General features: G+C 32.7%; 1 protein-coding gene across 1 annotated transcript; it reads left to right on the forward strand.

The window, feature by feature from the left end:
• LOC136983373 (RYamide receptor-like) lies at nucleotides 1–27,966 on the forward strand. Its single transcript, XM_067280089.1, is given in 4 exon segments — nucleotides 1–37; nucleotides 10,711–11,389; nucleotides 11,391–11,522; nucleotides 27,447–27,966. Coding segments are annotated over 3 exon segments (1,179 nt in total). The 5' UTR covers nucleotides 1–37; nucleotides 10,711–10,750; the 3' UTR covers nucleotides 27,855–27,966.

Consider the following 27,966-nt stretch of genomic DNA (forward strand, 5'->3'; position numbering starts at 1 on the left):
GATCGACCGAGCCGGAGGCGGAGGACGAAGGAAGAGGGTGAGTCCGTCTGTGTGTCGGGAGACGAGTGGGCGATCGTGACCCACCCGAAACCGCCGACCGAGTCCGACGGGAGGGTGGATCGCGCGTAATTCGAAGCGAGAAAACGTTCGCGACCAGAAAAACAAAGAGAGTCGAAACTCCTTTTGTCGGTCGCAAGAGTTTCTCTCGGTCGATTCCCCTTTTCCTTCGAGTTTTACCAACTTACCTTTCGTTCGCCGGTACTAAGAGTTTGTTTTCGTCCACTCATCCTTCGGGGCATTGCAGAGGTCGCATCCTCTTGTGGCCGGAGTAAACTTTGGATATTTTTACTGCTGGCTTCGTCCCGATTCGACTAGTTTACATCCAAGTTTTCTAACGAATGTGTCGGAATACGTGAAGCACACACGCGACTAGAGCTTTGGCCGAATTTTCTGGGTTTAAAGATCTCGCCGATCGAACGAACTCGAAAAGCGAAGTTTAACCAATGTCGAGTAGCGTGCGGAGTGTGGGGATGCAGTCGATCGGTCTTCCGTCTTCTCTCTCCACCTGTTGAGTACGCGGAGCGGAATGATGGAGCGCTTCTCGTCCGGAGAAGGTGGAAAATTAGCGGTGTTTTCTCCTTCTTAAAAAAGACTAAATTAATATTTTGTTGTTGCATATCTTCGTTGTTTTTCAAAGTTAAAGTTTCTGTGGATTTTTATTATTTCAAGCCAATTGGAGTCGAACGAGGCGCCTCTTCCTCTCCGTGTGGTATAGAATATAACGTTTTAAGATATTTTATTAACGCACTGATATAAATTTCAAATATATAGGCCTATTTTATGGATGGTACTTTTTCCTTTTTATCCATGATTCGTAAATTATTGTACAGTAGCAGAGATGGCTTCTATAATCTAGGACGTGTCTAGGGTGGCCCGAAGAAAACTTAGTGGTCCCTACTACCGTAATACCCCTATAAAATTAATACTAACAGAGGATAATAAAAAGAAGTTTTAAAGATTTTAATAAAGAATCACTTTACGTATTCTATTTGTTCGAAAAACGATGGCTAAAGGCCCCTTTATTCCCTGGCTTCCTACGAGCTCTCGGTGGTCCTGCTTAGGGATTCTGGTTTACATTTCGCTTTTATCGCATTCTAACTCGAATGAAGTAAATAAATATTATCCAAATACGAGATAAAAAGTCATTTATAAAAGATAAAGCGTATTATAGAAATATGATTAGTGTCACTCTTCGTCTGACAAAATATTCATTTCGTTCCTCAATGAAAAGTATTAATTATTTTTATTCTATCGACGTAACTTATTTCATTTCTTTAAATCACTTTTGTCACTTTAAATACACTTTTCGATGATTTATGTAGGAGAGCAACGTGCAATTTTCTTCTTTCAAATACAAATCAAATATAACCGTCACACAATATATATTCGAACGCCTACTTACCCAATGAATCTGCTCTCTATTCTCATTTCAGGCAAATATTTTTATATGCTGGTTTACGGTCGAATAAAAGAATTAAATTTTCCGAGACTTTCGGCGTGTGTAATTAAGAAAAGGCTAGCGATTTGTTAAAAGTACATTGAAGAAACTAGATTTCTCTTCGTATCATCAGGAAAAAAACGCCTTATTTTACAGAAACACGAGGTTTTATTGTGTAAAAATATGCAAAAAAGCTTAGAAATCGTTTAATAGTAAGTGAATTTAGGTTTTTCAATATACTTCTAATGCGTAAAATACAGTAGTTTTCTTAATTTACTCGTCGTCCGGATATCGAATTCCGAACAGTTTTTGCCAGTTTTTAAGTCTTTCTTCGCCATTATTTCTTCGTGTCGGATCAAAATTGTAATCGTTACATTTTGTAGACAATGGATACGGGACTTTATGAGATTACGTAACAAATGGTCTAATATACGTGGCAGTTTCGTACACGACAATTTGTCGTGGGATATACGAAACGGCTTGTAGTCGACTGCTGTCTTCAATCTAAGACAGAAATCGATTACAACTTTCAGCTTTATACTATAGATGAAAACTGTGTTTATAACTCGATGTATCATCATTACCAGTTTGGAAATTTTGATTACGACCCAATACAGAATTATAAACGGCCTTTAAGAAAACGTTATCCGGATGACAAACGAATTAACAAATTGCAATCGAGCGTGACAGTTGTTAAAGAACGTGCTACTGCCACTTTGACAAATGTAGTAGTTTTCCAATTATTTATTGCTAATATGGCATATATTTACGCGAGGTATTCTAATGTAGTCGTGAACAATATACATTAGTTAGAATTTCGTTTGCAAGTGATTTTATCAAATAAGATTTCAATTTTATGATAAATTACTATAGCATACGGCATTAAAAGTTGTTAAATTGTGTTTACTGAACGAGTAGAAAGACCATAATACACTTTATGCTTTTATCGAAACGTTGCGCATTACATTAATAAATCAATGCCTTTATTGATTTGATTAACCAATATCTTAAATATGGTAAACATCTACCTCGTGGGATTGCTTACCGATATTTTCAAAATTAATTAACTAATACTATTAAAGAATTTATTAGCATTCTGTTTTATTAATGAAATCGGAGAATACAAGCGAACTGACAGATAAATGAAAGAAAAACTTTCTTCCATCCTGTAATATTCTTTTATCGTTAAACAATAATCATGAAGTCATGTCAATGACCACGTCAAGTAGCAATTCTGTAGAAGTGTTGTTGCTAATTGACCAGCTATTTTACTAAATAAACTCCAATTTAAAACATATAAATGAGTAGTATATTTTTAGAAAATTTAGCTTTTTTTTTGAGTGTTTCTTTTTTATGCTCTCTCTTTCTTTCTGAATATAGCCTAATTCTGTCTTGTAACTTACAGATACACTTGATTTTATAGTGTCTACAGCCGATTGTTGGCTGATACTATCTGTGAAAATGAAGTTACAATTGCATTGCATCTGTAGATTTCTTCTGATTCTTTGTGGTATAGAAATTGAAGCAATGTATCAACTGAGTTATTTCTTTCGATTTGATGTATACACTGGCATTAATAACAGTGTTTTTAGCTTGAAATTAAAATAAATAATAATAAACTTTTTTCCTATACGCGACGAAAACACCTTTCAATGAATTATCTTTAAAAGTCGTACGAAATAATTTGTTTTGTTGGCAGAGAACGATAATTTAAAAGTATATTTTTTTTAGAAAATGCTGTATTTATATGATTTAAAAATTGAACAGTAAATCATGAAAGCTGTAGCCGACTGCAAATCTTTTATAAAAATGTATAAAATCTGTAAGAAAATGGCGTTTTTCTAACTCATTATAGGTTATTTTAAAATAAAAAGGATAAAGTTGTATTTAATCACACACCAATGTTTTTTTTTCGACAAATCAATATGTAAATGGGATGAATCTTAATGGTTCAACTTTTATTAAAACTCGAGCAAAGAAAACATTTTCCTGTTAACGGGAAAACCAATATAGCAATAAACGATGCACAAGTGTAAAAATAAAACTTAGTGTTTTTAAAACAAATAATTAGGTATTGGAAAAAATACTTTTACTTTGTATAACAGCTAAAAATCTTAAAATTAACGGTTTAAGTTTGATAAGTGGAAATATATATCAATAAATAAATAAATATATATATATATATACACCAGAAGACGGAGATTCGGTGTTTCCCAGGTTAAAAAGTAAGTAAACTTTTAATATTATCTCAAGTCGGTTAATATTGACCTGTAAGAATTGTCTAAACTGAATAAACCGAATCAAAAAACAATGAATTCATTAATATTCTTCTGAAATAATTTAATTTTTTGCCTTTAAAGCAATGCGCAATAATAGTAGGAACATGGAATGATAGTTTTAATTCCTATTTTGCCGAATGAATTATCAGATCTTCGGTTTCCCATGTCCTAAGGCTATAAACAACGGTGTAAGGTGTATAAGTTGGAACGGAAATGGGGTCGTCTCGTCGATCGTATATCGGTAAATTTTAATTAATAACCCAGCACACGTGACACTTTAGCTATTTTAACTCGCTCAGTTAGATTCCTGGTGAAAAATTACGCCGAACCGGTCCTGTAGACGGTACCCCCTTTAACTCATATAGCTAACAAAATTACACGTTTCATCTTATATATATATATATATATATAACTTATTGTATATTAGTAATCTAGAATCACTTGTAAGTAATTAAGAAATTAGAATTATTCTAAACAGCAGAGCATAATCATTAGCAGAAAGGGACTGGAAAAATAGAGAAAATTTATATAATAATGGGTTTTATTTAAGAACGTTACTTGCAATTTGCAGGTGTTATTAACGTGAAGAAAACCCAGAAAGAGAGAGGAGAGGAGTTAACCCACTACCAACTACCAGTGTTGAGTGATTTTATCCGTTCAGCCATTAGTGAGCACCGGAATCTTTTATTAGATCATCTTGTAATAGTAAATAAATCTTCTTTTTCAAGTAAAGTTTTCAGTTACGTTATTCTAAACAGAATATTTTTTACCCCGTGGGCAGTAAAAGGAACTTTTTTAGCATGTCCATTATGGGTCACAACCAGCGGCGTACCCAGGATCTGAACTAGAGGGGAACAACTCATATTAGTTTTGAGGAAGTGGGGAGGGAGAGTGAAATTTTACGACAAAGGGCTCTAGTCTAGTCTCAATATTCATTATTCAAGCTGAAACGTCTGTGCTGTGTGTCTGTGTATCAATTACTACACTTTAATTTCTCTTCTAAGGAGGTGCAGCTGCCCCTCCCTGCTCCTCGACCGTACACGACCCATATCATCACCAAGACCCACAATAAAACTGGGTGATGATAAACGAAAAAATCGAGATATTGAACGTAGTGATTGATCATATTTTTCTCCGCAAGTCTCTAACAATAGCTCTTATCCTTGCTTTTCTTCCCTACCAATAAGTGTAACAATTAAGTATTTTCTTAAAGATAATATCTGTTTACAATATTGTAATCAGAATGTATTGTACTGAACAAGCGAAAAATTCTGTGAACTGAAATTTCCACTTTTCCTTCTGTTCCCCTCGTTTATGCAACATACAGAAAACAGTATTGCGATGGAACTGAATTCATTTTCGAGTTATAGGGAATCTTCACTCGTGCCAAAAATATTATTAATAACAGTTATTATCGTAGATATATCCATTTATCGGAGGACGAAAAAGGGTTCTCTCTCATTTTACAAGAAAAAAATATTCAATATTATAATCGAATTTTTGTGTGATTTATAGAAAATATAAAACAAGCTATAAAGTAAAATTTGAAAGATCGCAGTGAAAGTTTATTACTTTTTTGAAATATTGATTATTTTAATTAAAAATTTCATAAAAGTAATGACGTGTTTATAGGATGATAAACTTTTATTGTAATTAGATATTTTTATGAGAGAGGATATACTTAGAATAGGAATAAATCTCAAAAAAAGGATCATTGTATAACACGAAGAACACGCAATTTGTGATGAAGGACACGCGATTTTCTCTAAAACTTTATGCAATTAACTATATGAAAATGATTAATTAAGTAAACTTTTGAATCTTATTTAACTTAAAGAGAAGAATTTGGTTAAAATATTTACTTGGTACCGAACAGAGAATAAAGAATATCGGATTCTTTACCGATTCAGGGAAGTGCCTACATTTACAATTCTCATGCTACTTACATATAATGACTTATGTTGAAATATACAATGACTAAAAAATGAATTTTGCGTGTAAAATCTTGCTAAAAAGACAGAAAATGGTGTTAGTAAAAGTAAACGTTTATTTAATTAGACCACACACTGGAACGTTCCTGCATTGTTTAAACTAAAGTAAAATGTGATTTAAATTGAACGTAAGAACAATAACATTCCTCCGTTTATTTTAAGCGCATCACTGAGTCTACATCACAAACCTTTCGTACTGAACGATATGATTTCGTGATAAAAATTTATCTTCCTCTCTTCTAAATGTATTTCTCTACATCTATTGATATGAGAGGAGCTAATTTGGTTACTAATCAGTTTGAGATCTCACTTTTTCTGGCAATTCCCTCAAAATCAGGATTTTTGCTCAAACTTGCCAGCAGCTTTTGCAAATCCTTCCAAGTCGTTCTTAATTTCATTGACAAAGTTCCATTACTTTCATCAGAAACTTGTAGGTATGGACTGAAAACAGTTCATTCTGGAGCCAATTTAACAAGCCACAGTATTGCTTTGATTTTCTCCCAAATTAGTATTTTAGAAGTAGTTTTTTTACATTTGAAATCGCTTTAGAATCCTCACTCGAAGCATTCAGGAAAGTTGAAATTTAATCAAAGATTTCACAGTGAAAAGCTGTAGTAGCAACCCATAATCTCCAATGTGTTGGAGGTCAAGTAGTAGAAGATTAGTCAATTCCTTGAACTGGGCGAGACACTTCGCTAGGATTTTCTGGATATTTCTTAGAGGTGAGGTAAAATCAATCTCTGGTTCTCTTGTAGATTCTGCAAAATGCTAATTGAAATATCTACCAGTTGGAATCAAGTAGTGCTTACTTGTTAGAATGATTAATAAGAAAGATGATAAAACTGAACCATTAAACTACAGACCTAATATTTTAGTATGTGTGCTCAATATTAGCAAGATATTAAGTGTTGTAAACAATATCAATTAATACTAATATTCTAGTTTGCATTTTTGTTGCCTAAATAGAAGTTACACTGAGTATTACTTTCGGAAAATCGACAAGATTCATATTTATAATTTCTGGATTTTGAAAAGGCATTTGATAAAGTTTCAATAAAACATTGTTATTGGAGTTTTAATTGAATTATATAATTAAATTGGGTTATTAACAGTATAAACCGATATGTATAAAGCGTGCAGGGGTGCCCGTACATTAAGGCACTTCGCGCACGTGTTCCCATTTTTCGTCTCGATTACTTTGTTTCCTATTCTCAAGGAGCCTAAAATTTCATGATCAACAAATAACAGAGAATTTATACTTCTATAGTATTCTGCAAATATAAAGGAACCATTGAACGGATTTGTCCATTGACCCGTGCAACTTCGTCTATGTTGACCAAAACCGCATTCAAGAGCAAGTTAGCCTTAACGTTGAATTATAGACTTTCAACGTCTCGCGTAATGTACTGTACGTTGCCCTTTTTTACAGCTTGTGCCCCCATATTTTATAGTCTGCGTGGGCCACTGACAGCGTGGACTGCTTCAAGGAAATTCCTTATCGCTTTATCTATTCAATTTATTGATACAAAATTTGCTGTTATTTTTACTCAAAATTAAGATGAAATAATAATAATAAATGAAGTGATACCTATAAATTATACAGATGGCATTGTTTTCATAGCGCCAGACGGGGTAGCTTTGCAAAGAAGATAAATATAATATCTCAATGTTACAAAAACAATAAGTTTTCAATTAATTCTAATAAGTCAAAGGTGATGTTTTTTTCGGGATAGAAAATTAGCAGATGTAGAAAAATATTTTATTTGAATGGAATACAAATAGAGACGGTGAAGAATTATTAACATTTGGACTGCCTTTTAAAGAATATCACGAAAAAAGTATTCAGCTTGATGTAATTGAATAATATTAAATTAAATTTTAGATTTCTTTTAATATATAGAACAAATAACCCTCTGATATGTGCCAATTTGCGTAACTTGCCTTGTATCTTATGAAATTTCTTTCTTTGTTCTATTTCCAGGCAGTGAGTAAGATCTTCTGAAGCACAGAACGTTCGGAACCTCTAAATAATTTTACGATATCAGAGATTAATAACCAATAACGTCCAATTCTAGCAATAGAATTATTTATAAATTAGGATATACATTTTAAACGGTAAAATTGCTTTATTTTTCTTCAAGTTTAGGTTTCCCGTGACAATGTAAATTAAAAAATAATTTTAATAAACAATACGAATCGTTTTTCTTTCTTCGCAATTTTAAATACACTGTTGGCCATTAAAATTGCCACACCAGAAAGGAAAGCAAATAGCAGAATCGTGTTTATTTTATACATACAGTATAATGGGAGGAAGACATGATTAAATTGACAGGTAATCTTAAGGTACAGAGCACTCAGCATATTGTACCTTTCAAGGAAAGAACAAAATAAAACTGTAAATGACGCCTTAACATTATATTATTCCCACATCCGACGTATGATTAAACTAATTTATTTGATGACTTCACTTGTTATTGTAGACTTATGTCTTCCGTATGTTGTCTGTCCATCTTTAATCTCGAGAAATGAGTAAGATAGATGAAAATCGAGACAGTTGTGGAAAACTTCGGGGTCGTAGGTCACGATTAACTGTATACGAACTTCCGTTCTAGAACGAAATTCACGTAATTTCAAATCGAAACTTTCTCCATTACGGAGTTAGATAGATGACCGCCATGATTCAATTGTCATCGGGAGTATGATGTACAGGGGTAAGATACCAGTAAAATGCAGACCAGATATGGAAAGCTTAAGGGCCAGAGACTCATATTAACTATGTACGAGCTTCCGGTCTGGTTTTAAATTAAAAGATGATTAAAAATTGTAGCCCGACATTGTGACGACGTCACAATAAATAACTGCTCGTTCCTTTACGTAATCTTCATTTTGCCAAGTTTATATTATTCACGAGTAAGCTATGAAAATAAGAGTGAACGCAAAACAGTTCCAGTAGTCGTATCATTAAATACATATAATCGTACAAGATTGCTTATTATGTAATAAAATTAGGCTTTAACTATAGTATAATGTTCTTGATACAGAGAAGTATCAAGATGCAAAGCTTCAGTCGTACTTTAAAGTTGATAGCGACAAACTTTACACTCGTCGCATCGATCGGAAATAAAGAAATCGATGGAATTTAGGTGTTCGTATACACCGTTAATCTGGTTTAAGTGTAATCTCGATATCCTGTTTTGGTTGTTTTCGTCCCCTCGCAGTTTATTTTCAACGATTTTCTATGATAAAATTATTTATTTAATTTAAAATAGATTATTGAATGTGGCAAATTTCCATCTTATTTATATTCTCGGTATTAACGTCAGTCCGTAGTCAAACAATCTGTCGCTAATAGAACACGTGAGGTCAATCAATCCTCTTTATCAATATTGATGTATTTTCTAGTAGGAATATTGAAATGAAAAAAATTCTATAAATGAGTGTTGTGATCGAATTTGAAAGGTGAGATAAGATAAAAAGAAATTATAATATATTAATTTTGTGTTACAATTTAATTATAATATAAATTTCCCATATAATTTCACATAAATAAGATTTTAAGAGGTATATGGAATGTTTTAGTAATTTTTTCTGTAAAGAAAAAAGAAAACTTTCATTTAAAAACATCCGCATTTTCCTTACGAAAGAAAATAATGAAAGGAATAATAAACATTTGGAGAATCGAAGATTAGTTCTTTCAGAAGCTATTTTGGGACGAAAGTATTAGAATTTTCAGAATGTCTTTTAGTAATAACGTCGATTTTATGTGATCGATAATATTTCGATACTTTCTTATGGTATGATCGAATGGCTCCTTTCTTTTCTTATTAAAATTGATTCCATTTATTTAATCCCTTCTGCCGTTTCGGAAAGAAAAGCGCAAAAGAATAAATGCTATTCAAATTCCGTTTGGCTTTCTCATAAAAATAAATACTTTCACGTGAAATATCTGTTAAAATCGGAAAAAAATTTCGGTAAACTTTTCCAGAAAAGTTGTTAAATTTAATTAAACTTGCGCGACTTTGTTAAATTTATTTGAATTGTCGATTTTCAATCGTTCATAAAATTCGTAATGTAAAAATTCATGAAATTTCTTACACGTTACGTGAAGAAATTACGCGAGGACATTTTTTAGAGTTATCGTCGACAACGGAATGTTATTTTTGTAAAGTGTGAAACAGATTGCAGATATAAAAGCCGGACCTCTCGAGAAATCGTTGTCATCATCCTCACTTTACAGGAGCGACCTTAGAATTCTTCTTCGAATGTCCCTGCTCCTCTCGGGATTGCTGACATTTCGATCTCCAGTCTCTCCACTGCAGAATTTGAATCTTTCTGTAATAAAGAGCGGTTGAAAGAGTCCCACGAAAGTAAACTCGTCTTTTGAAAACCGTAGAATGCATTCCTGTCGTTAAAAGAGCAGTATAATTTTCTATGTTGACGTTTTCTTAAAATCACTCTTCGGCTCTTCATACATTTTCCAAACTAAAACTTCGTTAGAAATATTGGAATATTAAATAATATCTGTAAAAAAAAACACTAAAAATTTAAATGTCTATATCGGTATTATATCCGGACGTCTCTACTCCAAGGGGTAATGATTAGAATCATTCGATAATCTTATTGATCTTACTGTATTGTATACTTATATGTATGTATGTATTGTATCGGAACAAAATTTAAAATATATTTAAATAAATTCACATATAGAAGAAACACAAAAACTCTGCAAAATTCGTCCATCTAACATCAATAGAACAACAGTATTTCACGGCAGAGTCTACCTTTATTTCGAGACTTCTCCGCCTAGATATATACAAATTTGTCTAAAAACAAATATAGAAAGACGAATATTGAAGACACTTTCGTGTTCTTTCTATACGTGAATTTATTTAAGTGGATTAATCGTCCGTTTTTATTTTTAATAATTCTTTTTTTTTGCCAGGAATTATGTCAAATGTCTATAATTGAAGACTGGCCTCGGAATGGCCAATAGCAGCCAGCATCATTTCACTACTCCCGCCGTTCTGTCTTGGAACGACATTCCCAACAACATTACCGAAGACGACAACACCAAGGTTCTGAAGGCCGTGGAGGCTCTCATGTACATCATGTACATCACCATATCGGTGGCCGCCATCGGTGGTAACGGCGTGGTCTGTTACATAGTTCTGGCCTATCAGCGGATGCGCACCGTCACCAATTTCTTCATCGTCAACTTGGCCGTGGGAGATATCTTGATGGCCTGCCTATGTATTCCCTTTGGCTTCGTCTCCAATCTATTGCTACAGTATTGGCCTTTCGGAGCCGTCATGTGCGTGTTGGTTTCTTACGCTCAAGCCGCTTCGGTCTTCGTCAGCGCCTACACACTCATAGCCATCAGCGTAGATCGATACATAGCCATCCTGTATCCCCTTCGACCTCGGATGACCAAATTCCAGTCCAAATTAATCATCGTTCTGGTGTGGATTGTGGCCTTGTTGACGCCCCTGCCCACCGCCGTCGTGTCCAGATTGAGGCAACCCGTACAGTGGAGACGATTCAACATCACGGATCGCTACATCTGCATGGAGGATTGGGAAACAGACCATCAGCGTTACTACTACAGCATGGCTCTGATGATTCTTGCAGTACTTCTTTCCACTGACGGTGCTCATTTACACGTACACGAGGATAGCCATTGTGGTTTGGGGTAAACGGACTCCAGGAGAAGCGGAAGACGTCAGAGACCAGAGATTGGCTGCATCCAAAAGAAAGGCAAGTGAATTTTCATGAATAATAAATAGTTGTTACCGTGTCATTTTGTCCTTTTCCCCGTTTGTCACTTTTTGTCCACGAAATAATCGGTTTTTTTTACTTCTAAACGTATATAAGAGCATCTGGCTTCTGAATACAGTTTTAATTCCGAAGTTGTTTTTTTTTCTTGCCTAGAAGTGTTTGGATTTAAATTTTAGAGGTGAAGCGCATAGAACTTTCGTGTGTATACAAATTACACACAAGTTTGAATTCCATTTCAATCATTAGAACGATAGAATGCTATTAGATTACGTAATTTATCTCTATTCACTTTGCAATTAAATTTCTAAACTTATTCGATACACGCAAATGTTGCGTAAATGAGTTTGATTTAACATTCTACACAAAGTTCGCGTGTATTATATACAAAATATTGTTTCTATGCAAAAAATTAGTCAGTCGACCATTAAATTGTCATGGTCAATCTTCTGGAGCTGTCATTTTGCAAGATCATCACTTAGTCGAACTGTTAATTTATTGTAAAAGTCACCAGCTTTATTTTGCAATACGTCGTTAATTCGCGGTCGAATTCTTTACGTTTGGTGGCAAGACATATAAAAATAAGTGAAACTGGCTTCTTACAATTGTTATTTCGCATAAATTATAATGTAAAACCCAATAAACTATCGCATTACGGTGTTTTAAAAAGACAAATGCATGATTCGAATTAAAATTGAAAAAAAGGATTATATTTCTGCGAAGTATTTAAGAAAGAAAACGTACTTGATTGTTATGTTGAGTATTTGTTGCTACAGAACGGAGTATATATATAATTTTTTAATGATGTCTGTGATATACTCAACAACTGATTGTATAAGACGACTTGAAATGAATTAGGAGGTATTTTCTCATAAGATCTTTCTTTATCGAGATATAAATACAGAACATTTGACCAATACTTTGTTGTACAATACTAATATATTTGGCGTTATACATTGTCGAATGTTAGATCTGTATATAATAATTATTATATAATTTAAATTTCGATTAAGAATTGAGGCTATAAGAAACATTATTCATTTCTTTCGTATCACTGTAATAGAAGCCCTCCCCCTGACCGTTTTCGCAATGTTCTCGTGTTTGTTCGCAATTTATAGTAATTTTTAAGCGATATTATTTATTTATTGATATATGAAATAACTATAAATAATATATTAAAACTCTAATAAAAAAATAAACGATAAAAAGACAAAATGCTGAAAACTTGGAGTAATTTAAAATTACACCTTCGACATTGTAAAAAAGTTCTTATATAGACAATTTACATTCAAAAATAGTTTATATAATAAAGCGGATTGACGTACAATGTTTTTAGTGTTCTGGTATTTCGTTAAATTCGTTAAATCCGTCATTCCAAAGGGGACAATGGCCGATTAACTTAAATATCGCTTTAACATTTTGTATCATTAGAGACATTCTCAAAAATTAACACGCGACTTCACTTACGGGATGATTTAGCTGATGGCCGTTTCTGCTAACAAACAGACCACAAGTGTTTAGACAGAGGAATTGTGTAACATTACTAAAGCTACGTATCAATTTTGAAATTTCATCTAGGAATTATAATTGTGTAAAATAACAGAGACGTATCCAGAGATGCTTACGGTGCTGCAGCATCCCCTTTGTACCAAAGCAATTAATATTGTTACTTTAAAATAAAAATAAACATAACAACTCATTTCTCGTGATTCCGAAGGCAGAAAATAATCATACAGAGTAAAACAGAACCTAACCTAAACTTAAATAGGGGCCTGTTTCTACGAGAAACAGGCTCCTATTTAGGTTAAGACACGTCTAGAAAACCCGGAATACTCAATGCGGCCAACTCTTTGGCGCGACGGAAACCACGATAACTACCAATAATTTTATTTTTGAATCTTAATCAGCTTCCTGGTTGTTTCTCTCGATATAAAAGGTGCATTGTTATGTTTCAAGTGGATTTGACAGACTCTACTCCAGTTTTCTTCGATGAAAAACGTAAACTGCAAAATCTGTACAAGTTTATCCGTATATCTCTTTTGCTATTCAATCAGAATTCATACGTTAAATCTGAATTTTCTGTAAATAAAGAAAATTCGGTTAATGTTACCTGTGGTTCCAAAATGGCGGCTCGTCTCTGATTCATGGAAGCAAAAGAAAGTAAACAGTGGGGATGCACGTTCTAACCTAACCTAACCTATTCTGATAAATTACCATAATTATTACCAACCAAATTATTAGAATAAGGTTAGGTTAGGTTAGAACATGCGTCCCCACTGTTTTCTTTCTTCTGTTTCCTTGAATCAGAGACGAGCCGCCATTTTGGAACCATAGGTAACATTAACTGTTTAATGTGTGTGTTCAGCGTCATAAAAAGTGGATATATAGGGCATATATTCGATTGGAGAGATTCAATTAAATGATTCCATTTCAGAGATTTAACTAAGTTACGAATTCGAATGAGATATTAATCAAGTATTGTTATTGATATTATACAATTATGAGAATAATTGTCTGCTAACAATTGATTAGATCATTCCTGAATTAATAATATTTATTGAATTCGATTTCATTTGTTACTAACATTAAAAATTAAACTAAAAGTATGTTTGGTACATTTTTCTATAGTTTATATTTATAGTAATTGTTTCGTGTAAGATTCAGAGAATATTCAAAAATTCAGAAAAATTCTAAGAATTATTTAATTGAATTATTATTTATTCAACAGTTCAATGTAAATTTAAAATAAAAACAACAGATAATTCTGTAAACTGTTCAAAACTACATTTATATCTTAAATTAAACTACTATAGAAATAGTATTTCTGTAGCTTATTTTCGATGTGTTGGTATGGTTTCTGTTTGACAATAGATTTAAATAACTAATAATATTAAATGTCCAATGTAAGAATTTGGATAATCAAATTAGAAAGTTATTTGATACGAGCGACGATAATTACAGCGGAAAATAACTTGGTTTCGTACTCGGGAGGAAGACCGAACCTTATCTGAATATAATTATTTAAATTTTAATTAATGTTTTTCGAAATAAAGAGTAAATACGGCATCGCCGATAAACGAAGACGTTAACAAAACTGCCGCTTAGAAATCCTTTTACGGAAATACAAGTAGAGAAATATAATAACGCGCATAGAATTCTGCGAGAATAGCTGGAAAATTCATTGAAATGTCATATTCATTTCATCTTCGAAACTCATTTGCATGGCCTCTTGCAAATGAGTTTCGATGCATATTTCAGCAATTGCATATATCAGAATAACTCCGAAATATTCGATATTTTACGTACGAATTCTCGGATAACTCTTCGTTTCCGTCTTGAGACAATATGTAACTGTATTCATTGTATAAATATTTAATTCGTAGGATTATTACAATGATCCAATGAAGTAACCAGTAAACGGTTTCGTCTCTTAGAAGCAAACCATGCGATAAATTTAAATGAATAAGATTCTGTTTTTCGAGTGAGACTGTTTAATTTCTCGAGTGACATTAAAATAAGCAGTAAAATTTCTCTAATTATCTCACTTATCTTAAATAACTTACTTTAATTTATAATTATAGCCGTCTTTTCCAATCCTCTTAAGTACTAAACCTAAAATCCAATTTCTAATCTCCTCGCCCGTAACTTTTATTAAAATTTTAATAAGTTCAGTATTAAAAAAAAATTATTACCTTCAAAAATTCGATTCAGAATTAGTTCTGGGATAGAATATTTCGTCAATAATGTTTTATGATGATTAATTTCTTCAAATAGTTTGATCGAAACTATCCTAAGACATTCCTTCCTAAGAAGTTACTTTAACGGTTTTATTCGAATATATAGACAATTATCTCTCTATATTATGTCTTGATTTTTACACCTTTACGCCTTTAAAATTTTGGCATATCTCTGTTACTGGTGTCTTTTTATTAACACAACTTAATCCATTACGCTATCTCGTATACAGTTTGTTTGCAAATATTTCTCTTATCTGTGTACTTCAAACAGACGAAAGTAATTAGAATTAGTAAAGGAGTTACTTTTACATTATTTTTTATTCGAAATGTTTCTCTATTCTCGTTAGTTATAGAACAAACTAAATAGAAAGTCATTCACTGAGCGCCTGTCGGACAAATCCTTTTTGATCATCCGGTTAATAACCGGGATGGAATGAATAAAAAGGAGACAAACACAAAGAAGCAAATTGGAATCCGAAAGAGCAAAAATTCCAATTTTAGACGAAAATAATCCTCGAACAAACAACTTTACGAAGACCTTTTATACGCCACACCAAATGTTTTATTATTTAGTTACTGTATAATTTCTTCGAAATAAATCGATTCTCCGCTTTTTTTTTTCTTTATTATGACACGTGTTAAAGTACACTAACCTTATAGAAAAAAGTGTTTTCGATATTAATAAACCGACGTTGTTTATTTAATCGAACCGAGCGAGCGTGGTTTCCATTTAACACTTAACCTCACCGATAGATTATCGCGTATAATTACCATATTCGTTTTTAATCGAATTTCCGAGTGAAACCATCAAAATTTTCAATTATTTTCTACGTAAATTAATAAAATCGTAATGTAGGCTACTGTTCTTGTGTGATAATCCGCGTGTAACTTGTGCTAATCTATAATGCCTAATGGATAATATCTTCATCCTGTTTCTATCATTTTAGTACTTCGAATATCATTTTTCAGAAGTGATAAAGAGGAAAAGAAAGAGTTAATGTTAGAATATAAGAATAGAAGAACGAAATTATTGATATAAATTGCCTGTTTTAAAATCAAGTTTTGATGAAAAGTGAGAAAGTTATCTGGCTCGACTAACAATATACAATAGCTTAAATTGTATATACAAAATTCTATTAATATTTAAATTTGTGCTTGAATTTCGAATATTTCTATGTATTGATTAAAAAGTAAAATCTGGAGACAAATTTTGGTTAATGTTAACTACGGTTCCAAGATGGCGGCTCGTCTGATTTTAGCAAGGAAACAGTGGGGACGTATGTACAGTACGTTCTAACCTAACCTATTCTAATAAATTACCATAATTATTATCAACAAAATTATTAGAATAGGTTACGTTAGGTTAGAACGCGCGTCCTCACTGTTTCCTTTCTTCTGCTTGCTGGAATCAGAAACGAGCCGCCATTTTGGAACCATAGGTAACATTAACCCTAATTTTAAATTAGATTGCTAAGAAAACGTAATGTCTAAGATATTTTCTATCATTTTTGGCAAAATATATTTATATATTTTACAAAATTTTTCCTTTAAAACCAAATATTTGTTATTATATCACTCGAAATACTTGACATTTTCGTTGTGTAAAAAAAAGATTTTGTATTTTAAAAGAGTTTTCTCTAAACGTGACATTTTTTTGACAACATTTTCTGAAGAATAACGCATCTGATAAGAAAATGATGTGGCAAAAACTAAAAATATTCTTTTAAAAAAGGACGATCAGTTAAGTGTTAAAGAGATTTTCAAAAATTCTACGGATTGATTACTAAATAAACTATATTTTGTCCTGTTTAATTGATTAAAATCGATACGTCCCATAAATATTCATCAGTTAATTCGTATCCGAATATGCCATTTAAGAGGATTTAAATATCTATTTTTTCAATCGTTTGTGTTGCTATCAATGTGACTTCATTCGTGACTAAGCGAACGATCGCCTAAGTAGAAGAATGGAAATCGTTAAGTAGCTTTCTCAGAAATTTCCAGTGTCGAATACACTGGAAAATACACAGAAATGAATATACGGTGTCTCGGTGTCTCACATTTCCATTCTTGTATTCGGTTACCGCTTGTAGAAGAAACCTTTCGAATTTTACACGATAATTTCATGTTTTTCGGATGTTTTCCTATCGAACTGATTGCTATATTTCCACTAGAACCGGATATTTTTTCTCTTAACGCTATTTCTCCCCGTCTCTATGTGATGGGCATCCACAGAATTATTGCGGGTAAGCGAGTGGAAGTGACGAACGGGTTAATGTTTGCATTGATGCGGTTTAGCCTCGTATCTCATTCTCTTGTTGCTCGTCCGGGTTAGCGATCGATAAAAGTTAATTAAGCATTAGATAAAGAACGACGACGACCCTCTTCACGCTACAAAGGCGCTACAAATTATCAATCGGCGACATTTTGTCAAACAGTAGTATAAATAATGAATCGGAAGGACTTTAATCGTCCGATTTAATAACTCGGAAATGAATTCCGTATCCGTACGTGGTGAAGAAAGATACAAGCGGAGAAAAATGGAGGTGATTTCTTGTTTTTTTTTTCCACATTATGCATGTCGGATGTAATTTAATCCTCTCGTTTAGAAAAATCCTTTCCTCCTCTTTTACTTCCTAATGAAGTTAATTCTACTGGGATTATAACTTTTTGTATATATTTTAGCTTCCTAACACCGTAAGATCCTCGGATTTACATCGGTATAGGCTATATACATTTTTAAATTTTGTAAAATGAATGTAATATGACTACTCCTTCACTTTGCACTTTGAAATTAAGATTACGTGTCCATTTTTAACAGTTCACGTTTTATTTTTCCGGCTGCTATAACAAAACACGGTGTCACATTGTGTTATTTAACTCTCCTAGTTCTGGAACATGACGTTTTGAGACTCTACTGAACCTAAAAACTGATAACCGGGAAATGTGTACATACGTATGTGTGTGTTGACGCCTATTTCGTTTAATATTTCAGGATGGGATAAAGATTAAACAATAAAATTTGACACGGTAACTTGTATATAACGGTCATTGATGCTGTTAAATTTTGGAGGTTAAAGATCGACGGGGTGAAGAGATAGAGGGGATCGTATTTCGACATTGTAAAACGTTCTTAAGGAGAACCAAAAGAAAACATTTAATTAGCTGTTGTAGAATTTATAAATGTAACTAAATTCGAAAGTATCTTACAGTAACGATACGTTGACGAATTTTTCGGGTTTCTCTGTGTAAAATCTCATTTTTCTCTCGAGAAAGACGACTTTTCTGGAATGGGGTGAAGTTATCCGAAACGATGCTATAAATCTGAATTGGCACTTTTGATTGCTCTAATACCTCTCGGGCATCAATCGAATGGTATAAATCTCGGTTGCAAGAAACGTTTGTTGTATCATTTTACGAATTAATTAAAAATTAATTTTATAAATTTCGACTGTTTGATGATGATTATAATTTCATTCGTTGTTTTGTAAAACATCGCGCAAAAACGATTTTTCTTTTTAAAAATAAATTACCGTACTTGTATCTGGTGTCAGTTCATTCAGATTACGAAAAATATATTTATTAAACAAGAATTAAATAAGATACTTTCTTAATTATCAAAGGAAAATCTCATTTTTTATTTGTCACATAATTTCTATTTGAAAGAGCACATCCGATGATACTATGAGACTATTTCATTGTAAGAAGGGAATTAATTGTTTGCGCTATATTTAATAAAAAGCTTTTTTTTTCAAATAGAAAAAGCACTAATTCATTCCGAAACAAAAATGTAATTGTTCTTTTTCGATAATGTCTTCTTTTGTATGTTTAACTACGAATGTAATAAATGTTATTTTTTAAAGCAAATAATCACATTAACTTGTATTATTTTATTTTAAAAAGTCTTTAGTTTCAGTTTTTGGTTTTTTATGAACTTCTTTTTAATATAAACATCATATAAACCAAGGGTTGTTAGTGACTCTCGATCGATTTACCTCGAGATAGTTTGCGGCTCGTAGCCATTTAATATGGGAGTGCGGAGTAACGGTAGCGTAACTAGAACCAATATTAGGGGGACCGAATTAGAACTTTCAAGCTTATATTCACCCCTATACCACTGTTGATATTGCCACTAGCTTTGGATGAAGAATAAACATTTAGATATTGTATATACGTTTGTATATTAAACTACATTGGGCACATTCAAATATAGTATTAATAATAGAGTTAATTTCAATCTTTTCCACGACAGCATTTATTTCGGGAATGAAAAAGCCGTTATATAAACAAAACCTGCCTCTAAAGACTGTATAATTAATTTAAAATGTATTATGTATTCCGAAAACCTCTTAACAATATGTCTATATTTAGTTTTTAAATGAAATTCTTTTTGTTAAACGTTTAAGCAGATTAGCCGTTTTGGCTAAAACAAAAATATGTTATTAATCGGAAAATTTGTTCTAGCGAGTCTCGTTTGTTCGAGCACCGAGTCATGTGTTCGATTACCGAATTGTTCGAGTACCGAAATACAGTAGTATTTCGGTACTCGAACAATGACGAAATATAGTAGTATTTCATCATTTTTACAAATAGCACAAAATAATTTGAAAATTTCAACATTCTAAAATCCGTGGGCAAATTTGAGACGACTGGAATAAAAAAAATATCGAAGTTTACACTCAAATATTGTGAAATTTGTACGGAAGACATTCACAACCGTGTTAGAGTGAAACCAGAAGTCGTATTGTACAGGGATATTCCTAATTTTAAAACCGTGTTAGAGCGAAACCGTGTTGTACGAAGGATAACTGTATTTACATATATGCTTTCTAAACTACCCTAATAGAATTGTTTTTATTTTGTATACTGTTTTCGCCGTCGCTAATTCTGATAAAAAAAACATTTATTCCAATACGTTGATACGCGGATATACTCTGTATACTCTTGTTACTTTAAAATTTTTGTCTAATAAATAGTGATACGTTCATTTTTAAGCATAAAGAAAAATAGTAAATGAATATGATAATCTTTTGTACACGAGAATTATTGAAATCTTTTGAGAAAACAGAAACAAAACTCCTGTTTTATTTTGCAAATCTGAGATTTTAAATGGTGTTTATATAAAGTCACCGTGTTGATGTAGTTGTATCGATAAAAAATATATATATATATTTAATCGAAATTATACGTTATGTAATAAAAGCCGCAATAACGATATTTATTTTATGAGTAAAAATAAAAAGAAACGAAATATGTAGTCATAAATATGGAACAGTAATTATCTAAACAGTGTATCGTAAACCTCTACACCTTCATTCTTCTGAAACAAAAGTAATGCATTCGTGAACATCGTTTTATCTCTTCCGGTCAATGAGTTAAATACGAACTCTGATAATTTTTGAAAATAATGCATGCTCAGCCGACCATATATTTAGTTTATTAACACGTAATATTCAAAAATGTCTGGATATTTTTTTTTTGCTGTTAATGCTTCTATGATGGTTATTGTTTACTCAATAATTATGTATTATTTTATCGACATTGTGATATTTCGTATAAGAAAGAATATCGATCAAAGAGAAAGAATTAGAAGAGTTTGCAGTATATTTATTTTCTTTAATTTTGTATTATTATTATTATTGTCACTATTTAATGTATCTTTCAGTATAGAGGTTTCGAGGCATATTATATTAAAATTCACATTTTCTGGAGTTATTTATTTATTATTGAATGGATATAAATATACAGGGTAGAAAGAAAGTCATTAACACCCTGCTACAGAACATAGAACGTAACCAAAGAATGTACGTTGAGCACATCACGTAACGTGCATAACTCTATAACCATTCGAGGTAGGTCAATAAAATCTTTCATCAATCAATTCCTTGTGAAATTCAAACCCTAAATGATATGTCACACGACCATCTTCCCGTTTATTCAATATGGCTGCCATAAAGATGTCGGCCGTACGTGTAACACACACCACTCTGTTTTCCCCGTGGTCTAAGTGTTCCTGAAAAGAGCGAATTAATTGTGAGTATTCTTTATTCTGTAGCAGGGGTGTTAAGTGACGTTCTTTTCCATCCTGTATATAGAAAAGCTGAATAATAAAAGGAATATTCATCCGAATGAAGACAATAATGTTGAGGAAAATTTAATTTATAAACTTCAATAAACATTCGGCGCGCAATGTACAGTACAGAGGTGGAATTTGATAGCAATTGCTACTTTAGAAATTGTACTCTTTAGTGAAAAAAGTGCAAAGATGTAGGCTTATGTAATGGTTCATATAACCCAACTTCAATATAAAATTGTAACATAAAGCAAATTATAATAAAAACTATACATCCACAGTGGCCAAACTGCGGCTCACGAACCGTATGTGGATCTTCTAGATTCTTACTGCGGATCCAGTATACTTACTGGGCTTGCTATATGAATGAGACAACGAGGCACCTACCTCAAGCGGCAAAATAACAATAAAAAATGTTCGAAAGAAGAAAAAATACGTGTAAAAATTATAAGCCAAATACAATGAAGTCCGGTAAATATACTTTAAAATTGTTTATAAAATAGTTCATACAACAGTGCCAGCGTTAGAAATGATCTCCATTGGCAACTTTTCTGGAAGCAGGGTAGGAATACAGGTAAAAAGGGGGGAGTCACTACCGCGAGTCCTGATAGTGTCATATAAATACGAATTGTAAGCATAATTCGTAACTTAACCTTAAACAGGCAACTGAAAGCTAAGGTTAGATTTGTAACGTCAAAATTAAATCATGGCTACTTAGATCTCCAGGTCACACTAGCGCGACTACCTCATTACCTCATCTCACTAGGTAGTCATTCAACTGTTAAATGAGGATGTTTGTTTGTTTATTCGCTATATACTCCTATGCCGTTAGACCAATTGCTACGAAACTCGGCTATTATGTTCAAATACTTCTAACTTGGATCGTATCGTATACATGGAATGCATTTCTATAAATCAATTTATTTTTATCTACCTTTGATTTGCTGGCTTTACACGTAGCGCCATCTATTGGCAAAATTTTTTAAAATAATAAAATAAATATAATTATTACAAAAAAAGGATACAATTTAAAATATATATATTATAATCACTTAATTACTGCGACAATGATATACACAAAATAGACTTGCTATATCGTTACTGTAACAGGTAGCGTATGCACTTGTATGTGTTGAGTGGAAAGTGTTTCAATGCGAAAAGTATATAAGTAGGTAACTTTTCACATCTAACAACTTGGGTTTTTTCATTTCTGAACGGTAATTTCTTAATTCTAATAAGTGCCCTCCAGTAGCAAAGTGGATAAAACCACCAAACACAGGTAGTTAGTTTGTCGTGGGTTTGGGCATGACCAACGAGCTGACCACATGCAGTTTCCGGGTTTTCTTCAGTTAGTAACACCTAACTAGAGCCAGCGTTACATAAAAGTCTTCCCGACATCCATTCCTCTTGGCAGATCGCTCACCTGTCGCATTTCCTTAACCAAACAAATTAATTATAACGAGCGATTATTTATTGCGACATAGTCAAAATGCTGGGCTGTAGTTTTTTGTCAGAATATTCTGTTCTTTTAGTGGTTGGCTTGCTCCTATAAGTCACACTTTTCCTGTTAGCGTTAGAGTCGTGTCGGTCATCTATCTAACTCCGTTCGAGAGAAACTTTTGAATTGAAATAACGTAACTTCCGATCTAAACCGGAAGTTCATATACACTTAATCTGGACCTCCTGCTCTAAGTTTTTCATATTTGGTCTCGATTTTTGTGTATTTAAAACCTTTCTCGAGATTATAGAAGGACAGACAGTCAGAAGGAGGACAGTGGAGGTCTACAGTTTTTTCAAACTGTACCCCAATAATTTTTTTTATAAACGCGATAGTTACGTAATCACACGTCCCACGTATTTTATAAAATATGAACAGTTTATTATCACATAAACGCAATTATTCTGGCATTTTTACATGATTTTCTTTCATTTAAACAAGTTTTATACGAAGTCTTTCGGACGTTAAGGTTAGCAACTTCGATCAGAAGCGGAGCCATCATAACCTGTCTAACACGGATCACTTTTCAAATATTAATAGTAGACTAGTATTAAGTAGTAATCGTTGACAATCCTCTCACCGGGGAGGAGGATAATTATTACTTTTTGTCGAATTAACTTCAACCCCCATTTGCAACAGCCTTCTTCCTATCGAACCCACCATATGGTGGTATTCGAATAGGAAAATTACATAATACGAGGTTACCGGCGAGCACATAATATGATTTAAGTGGTTTTCGAGAGTGCCCAGTTTAAATATTTGGTCCGTTTTTCGCGAAATTTGGTTGGTTAGCAGATTTCCGTTTGTTATTTATCACACCGAATAACCAATCTAACACTTTTTAAAAATTACTCCTCTACTGTATAAGATGTATTAGATTGGTCATAAACCCTTACATATGATAACTTTTGTAGTTATATAAACCAAGTTGTCCTCGTTATAGGGTGGCATATGTTTTCCACAGGGTGGCAGAGAGTAACTATGTGTAAATCATTGTGGGGAATGAAATCAGGGGAAGGAGTGAGGATCCAAGTTTCAGAGTGGTGGGTTGGGGATGAAATCAAAGAGGAATCAGGGGTCCAAGTTTTGTGGTATTCCATACTTCCCGTAAAGTACTAGAGGGTAACTATGCGGAAAATCAAAGCCTCTTAATAGATCGCAGTTGTAGTTAAAGCATTACTTTAAACATAACTTTATTTACAGTGTGGTACAAAACTCTCTCCTTGCCAATTATTTCAAAAATTAAAGGGGCAATATCGCTAGACCTTTTACCGATGCATACTGTGTACATTCGATGGTTTCTGCCCGTCTCCTGTTCTTATAGTAGAGAGGACAGTTTTAATAAGGCAGTACTGTCGAACACAAAGTTGTAGAATATGACTATTACTATTATCTTTTACTGCATTGCGAAATATCTAGTGGGATTCCGGAACAGGCAGCCAAACATGACAGGTACTACACAACACACAAGGTGTTGCAGAGCATCACTGTGTAATAGGAATGCAATGCAGAAGTGGTTGAATATGGCAGTTCAATTTAAATTAGCTGTGAAATAAATATGGAAATTTTCGATTTAAATATCAAAATATCAAGCGTCGTTAAATAAAAGAGCTGTGTCCTATATCTTCCCTGCATTTCATTCTCATTATGCAGTGATGCACTGATACCCTTTGTATGTTGTGCAGTAAAGTATCAATTGATGATTAGTTCACATGTAGTGTCTGATTTACTATAGAAGAAAATAGCAAACTGAATTATATTTAGGTATTTAAAATATAAAATTTTACACTTTGTTGAAATAATTTTTTCCATAAATAATTAATCACGAACCTGACAATAAAAATGAAACTCTATGGTATGAGATTTTTTTCTTATTCGTTACATACTGACAAGTTACAAGCTTCATTTATATTTATTTCTTTTATAATTATGACATTAAAATGCTATGTATTAATATAACCAGCTGTTATATAATTTAAATCTAATCTTAAATGATTAAAAAGATTCGTTTCAATTCCTCAACTCCTTGGATATATTGTTTCATTAAAGACTTTGAGGATGTAAGTTCTTAAGAAATTTTTTCTCAGTCCTTAAAAGTCCTTTTAAAACACAATTTTTAAGCGAGAAAAGAAGTGGGAAGAATTTTATTTAAAAAAAATGTTTTTCCTAATTTATATTTAATTATTATTATTACTATTATTATTTTAAAATCTTTCGTATAACTTTTTTGTAAAACAGCATTATCTAAAATCTTTCATTTAAAAAACATCAAACCAAGCGAACGTTTTTAGTCTATAAATACACCTAAAACGTTTGATTTCTATTATCTGTCGCTTATTTTGATGTTGTATTTTAACTTCAAGTGCATCAAGGGAGTGTTTAAACACAAAAATCTTCCTCTCATTTCAAGGAGAGTCAGTTAACTTCCAAGTGTATTTCAGTCTTATTGATTCTCTATCGAATTTGTGATTCTTTTATCTATGTAAGAATCAAATATAAGCTAGGCTATTTCATAGTATAGGATACTATAATGTAATATAGTTTCTATTTTTATTTATATGTTATGATTTTACATAGTGTGTTACCATCTAACTGTAAAAAAGCCAATAAGATGTCTTTTGATTCCACACATCTGACACAACATAGACTTCTTTGATCCTGTAATAATGCAAGATTTCATTGCAATTTCTATTATAAATATAGTAGAATGTATGTATACTGTGTGCACTATTATATAACTTACAAACTTATGCATTATATATAAAGTACAACTTGTAATAAAAACATGCAATACAGTTTACATCAAAATATTAAATTACTTGTTTCGTTCATCTGTTAAAAGCTTATTTTACTTTCGAAAAGTGAAATTTCTTCATATCATTTACTCTTCTCATTTCTTTTATCGATCCTAACTTCCTGACTGTCTGCAAAATGGTTTCTCCATTTCCTAAAGTGCTTTACGTAAGGTGTTATTTCTCTAGTATTGTATGTATGTATATGTGTGTTGGGGTCCCATTACGTTCACTCTGTTTGAAGCTTAATAACTTCTGTGCTTTAGGTCGAAAATTTCTGAAATTTTGCAGGACGGTTTGTTTATTAGGGGAATTGATTCTATTAGATTTTGGTGGTTAAAGGTCGAGAAGTGGGGAGATAATGGAAATCGTGTGTTTATTTTATATCAAAATACATTAATTACAGGTGTATTGGTGATTCAATGAACCAAAACATAGAATTTTAACTTCATTTAGTCTGGTTGATTCTATACATCATTAGATGCAACGGTAAAGGAAAAATTAAATTAATCCACAATCCTATATAATAGGAATCTTTTGTTGTCTGGGAAATTGGCAATTTATAATTTTTACAGGGATGTTTAATGGCGTCAATAAAATTCTTTTCTAAAATTCTAAATTAAACTTTGTTGATTAAATATTCTACTATTTGTACTGGAATAATTAAAATATGAAAAAGAAATATTATGAAACTAGAAAGATCAATCGAAAATAGAATTAATTTTGCTTCACTGCTTTCATTGACAATGAATTATAAGACGAACTTTATCTATTTATCAATAGAAACGACTACAGCAAATATAAAATTATGTGTCAAACTAAATTATAAGAAATAACGGCTTTAAAATTTTTCTGTTTAAACTCTTATTCTCTTAATCAAATCTGTTCTTGTATTAAGAGTAAACCGAAATTATACCAAATTCAATTACATTAAGAATTACTCTAAATGCAAAGTGCGTAATTATATTCCGATAAAATTATAGTATTTTCGGTGTATTTTTAAGATAATTTCTGCAAATAAAAGTAGAAGAGATTCATTTTATTTGTCTATTTATAAAAATAAAAAAAAAATTAAAAGTTCTTTGTACACAAAATACATGTTTCTATTACTATTAATCTAGTTACACAGTATATAATGTAAATATTTCTAACCGACACATGAAAACTATTAAGTTGCCTTCGGTTAGGGTGACGAAAATAAAGAATGTTCAGTCGTTGGATTAACAAATGCTAGTTGAATCGGACAAGAAATTAATGAATACCTTAAAAGATGAGATCGATCGATCGATCGTCTTTCGCTTCGTAGGCGCTTGATGAATAATTTTGAAAAAGTTATTCTCGTTGTTGCGTGTGCCTAAGGCATTTATGCAGGTAATGAAAAGAGGACTTCTACTCGAAATAAACTGAACTCGACTGCGAATCAAACGGATTAGCGCTGCGAATAAGCGCAAAAGGAAGGAAGAGTTTCAAACTTTCGGTATTTGCCCCGAGTCTCGATTGACTGATAATAATGTCCGATGTAATTAACTCGAGTTATTTACTCTGCCGTGTTTAACACTCCGTTTAATGATTTCCGAGGCTATTCGGATACAGAGTGGGTTCTCGATTCCCCTCCTTCACCGGAAACTCTTTTCAATTATATAAATTCGGACAGCCTAAGATTGCTCTTATATACGTTCGATTTAACGTCTGTTGTTGCTTTTTCGTTGGTAGAAAGCGAAAAAGCTACGATCGTCCGAAGTTTGTGTTCATTTGTGTAAATGTGATCATTATTTCTCTTTCTTGTTTCCCTCTTTTATCCTGTAGATGATCAAAATGATGATCACGTGTGTCACCGCCTTTACCCTGTGTTGGTTACCTTTGAATACCCTGGTGGTGATAGGGGACCAGTATCCTCAGATCTACACTCTTTCCGGCATCGTGTACGTCTGGTTCGCCTGTCACTGGCTTGCAATGAGCCACGCCTGTTACAATCCTTTTATATATTGCTGGATGAATACCAAGTTCCGCATGGGGTTTCGCTACGCTCTTCGTTTCTTACCGTGTGTCAGTCGTCGTCCTCCTCCTCCCGATTACCTTCCGCAGTTCGTACAGGTGACGGGCATCGTCGGAACCAGCGCCGCCGCCAGTAAATACCATCGGGCAGTGGTTTCCTCGCCGACCTCCGCACGACCTTCCTTCCAGGTGGCACCTCCCACAAATATCCACGTATAGATCTTCAGGTTTTTCCCTTTCTTTCCTTGCACTCTTTACCCTCTATCTTTCTATGTTTAAGCGCCGCCTCTAGTTAATACCTGTCTGGTATTTTCCTAGAATATTTACAATA

This window comes from Centruroides vittatus, unplaced genomic scaffold (genome assembly GCF_030686945.1).
Source record: "Centruroides vittatus isolate TY-2023 unplaced genomic scaffold, ASM3068694v2 contig_882, whole genome shotgun sequence".
NCBI lineage: Eukaryota > Metazoa > Arthropoda > Arachnida > Scorpiones > Buthidae > Centruroides > Centruroides vittatus.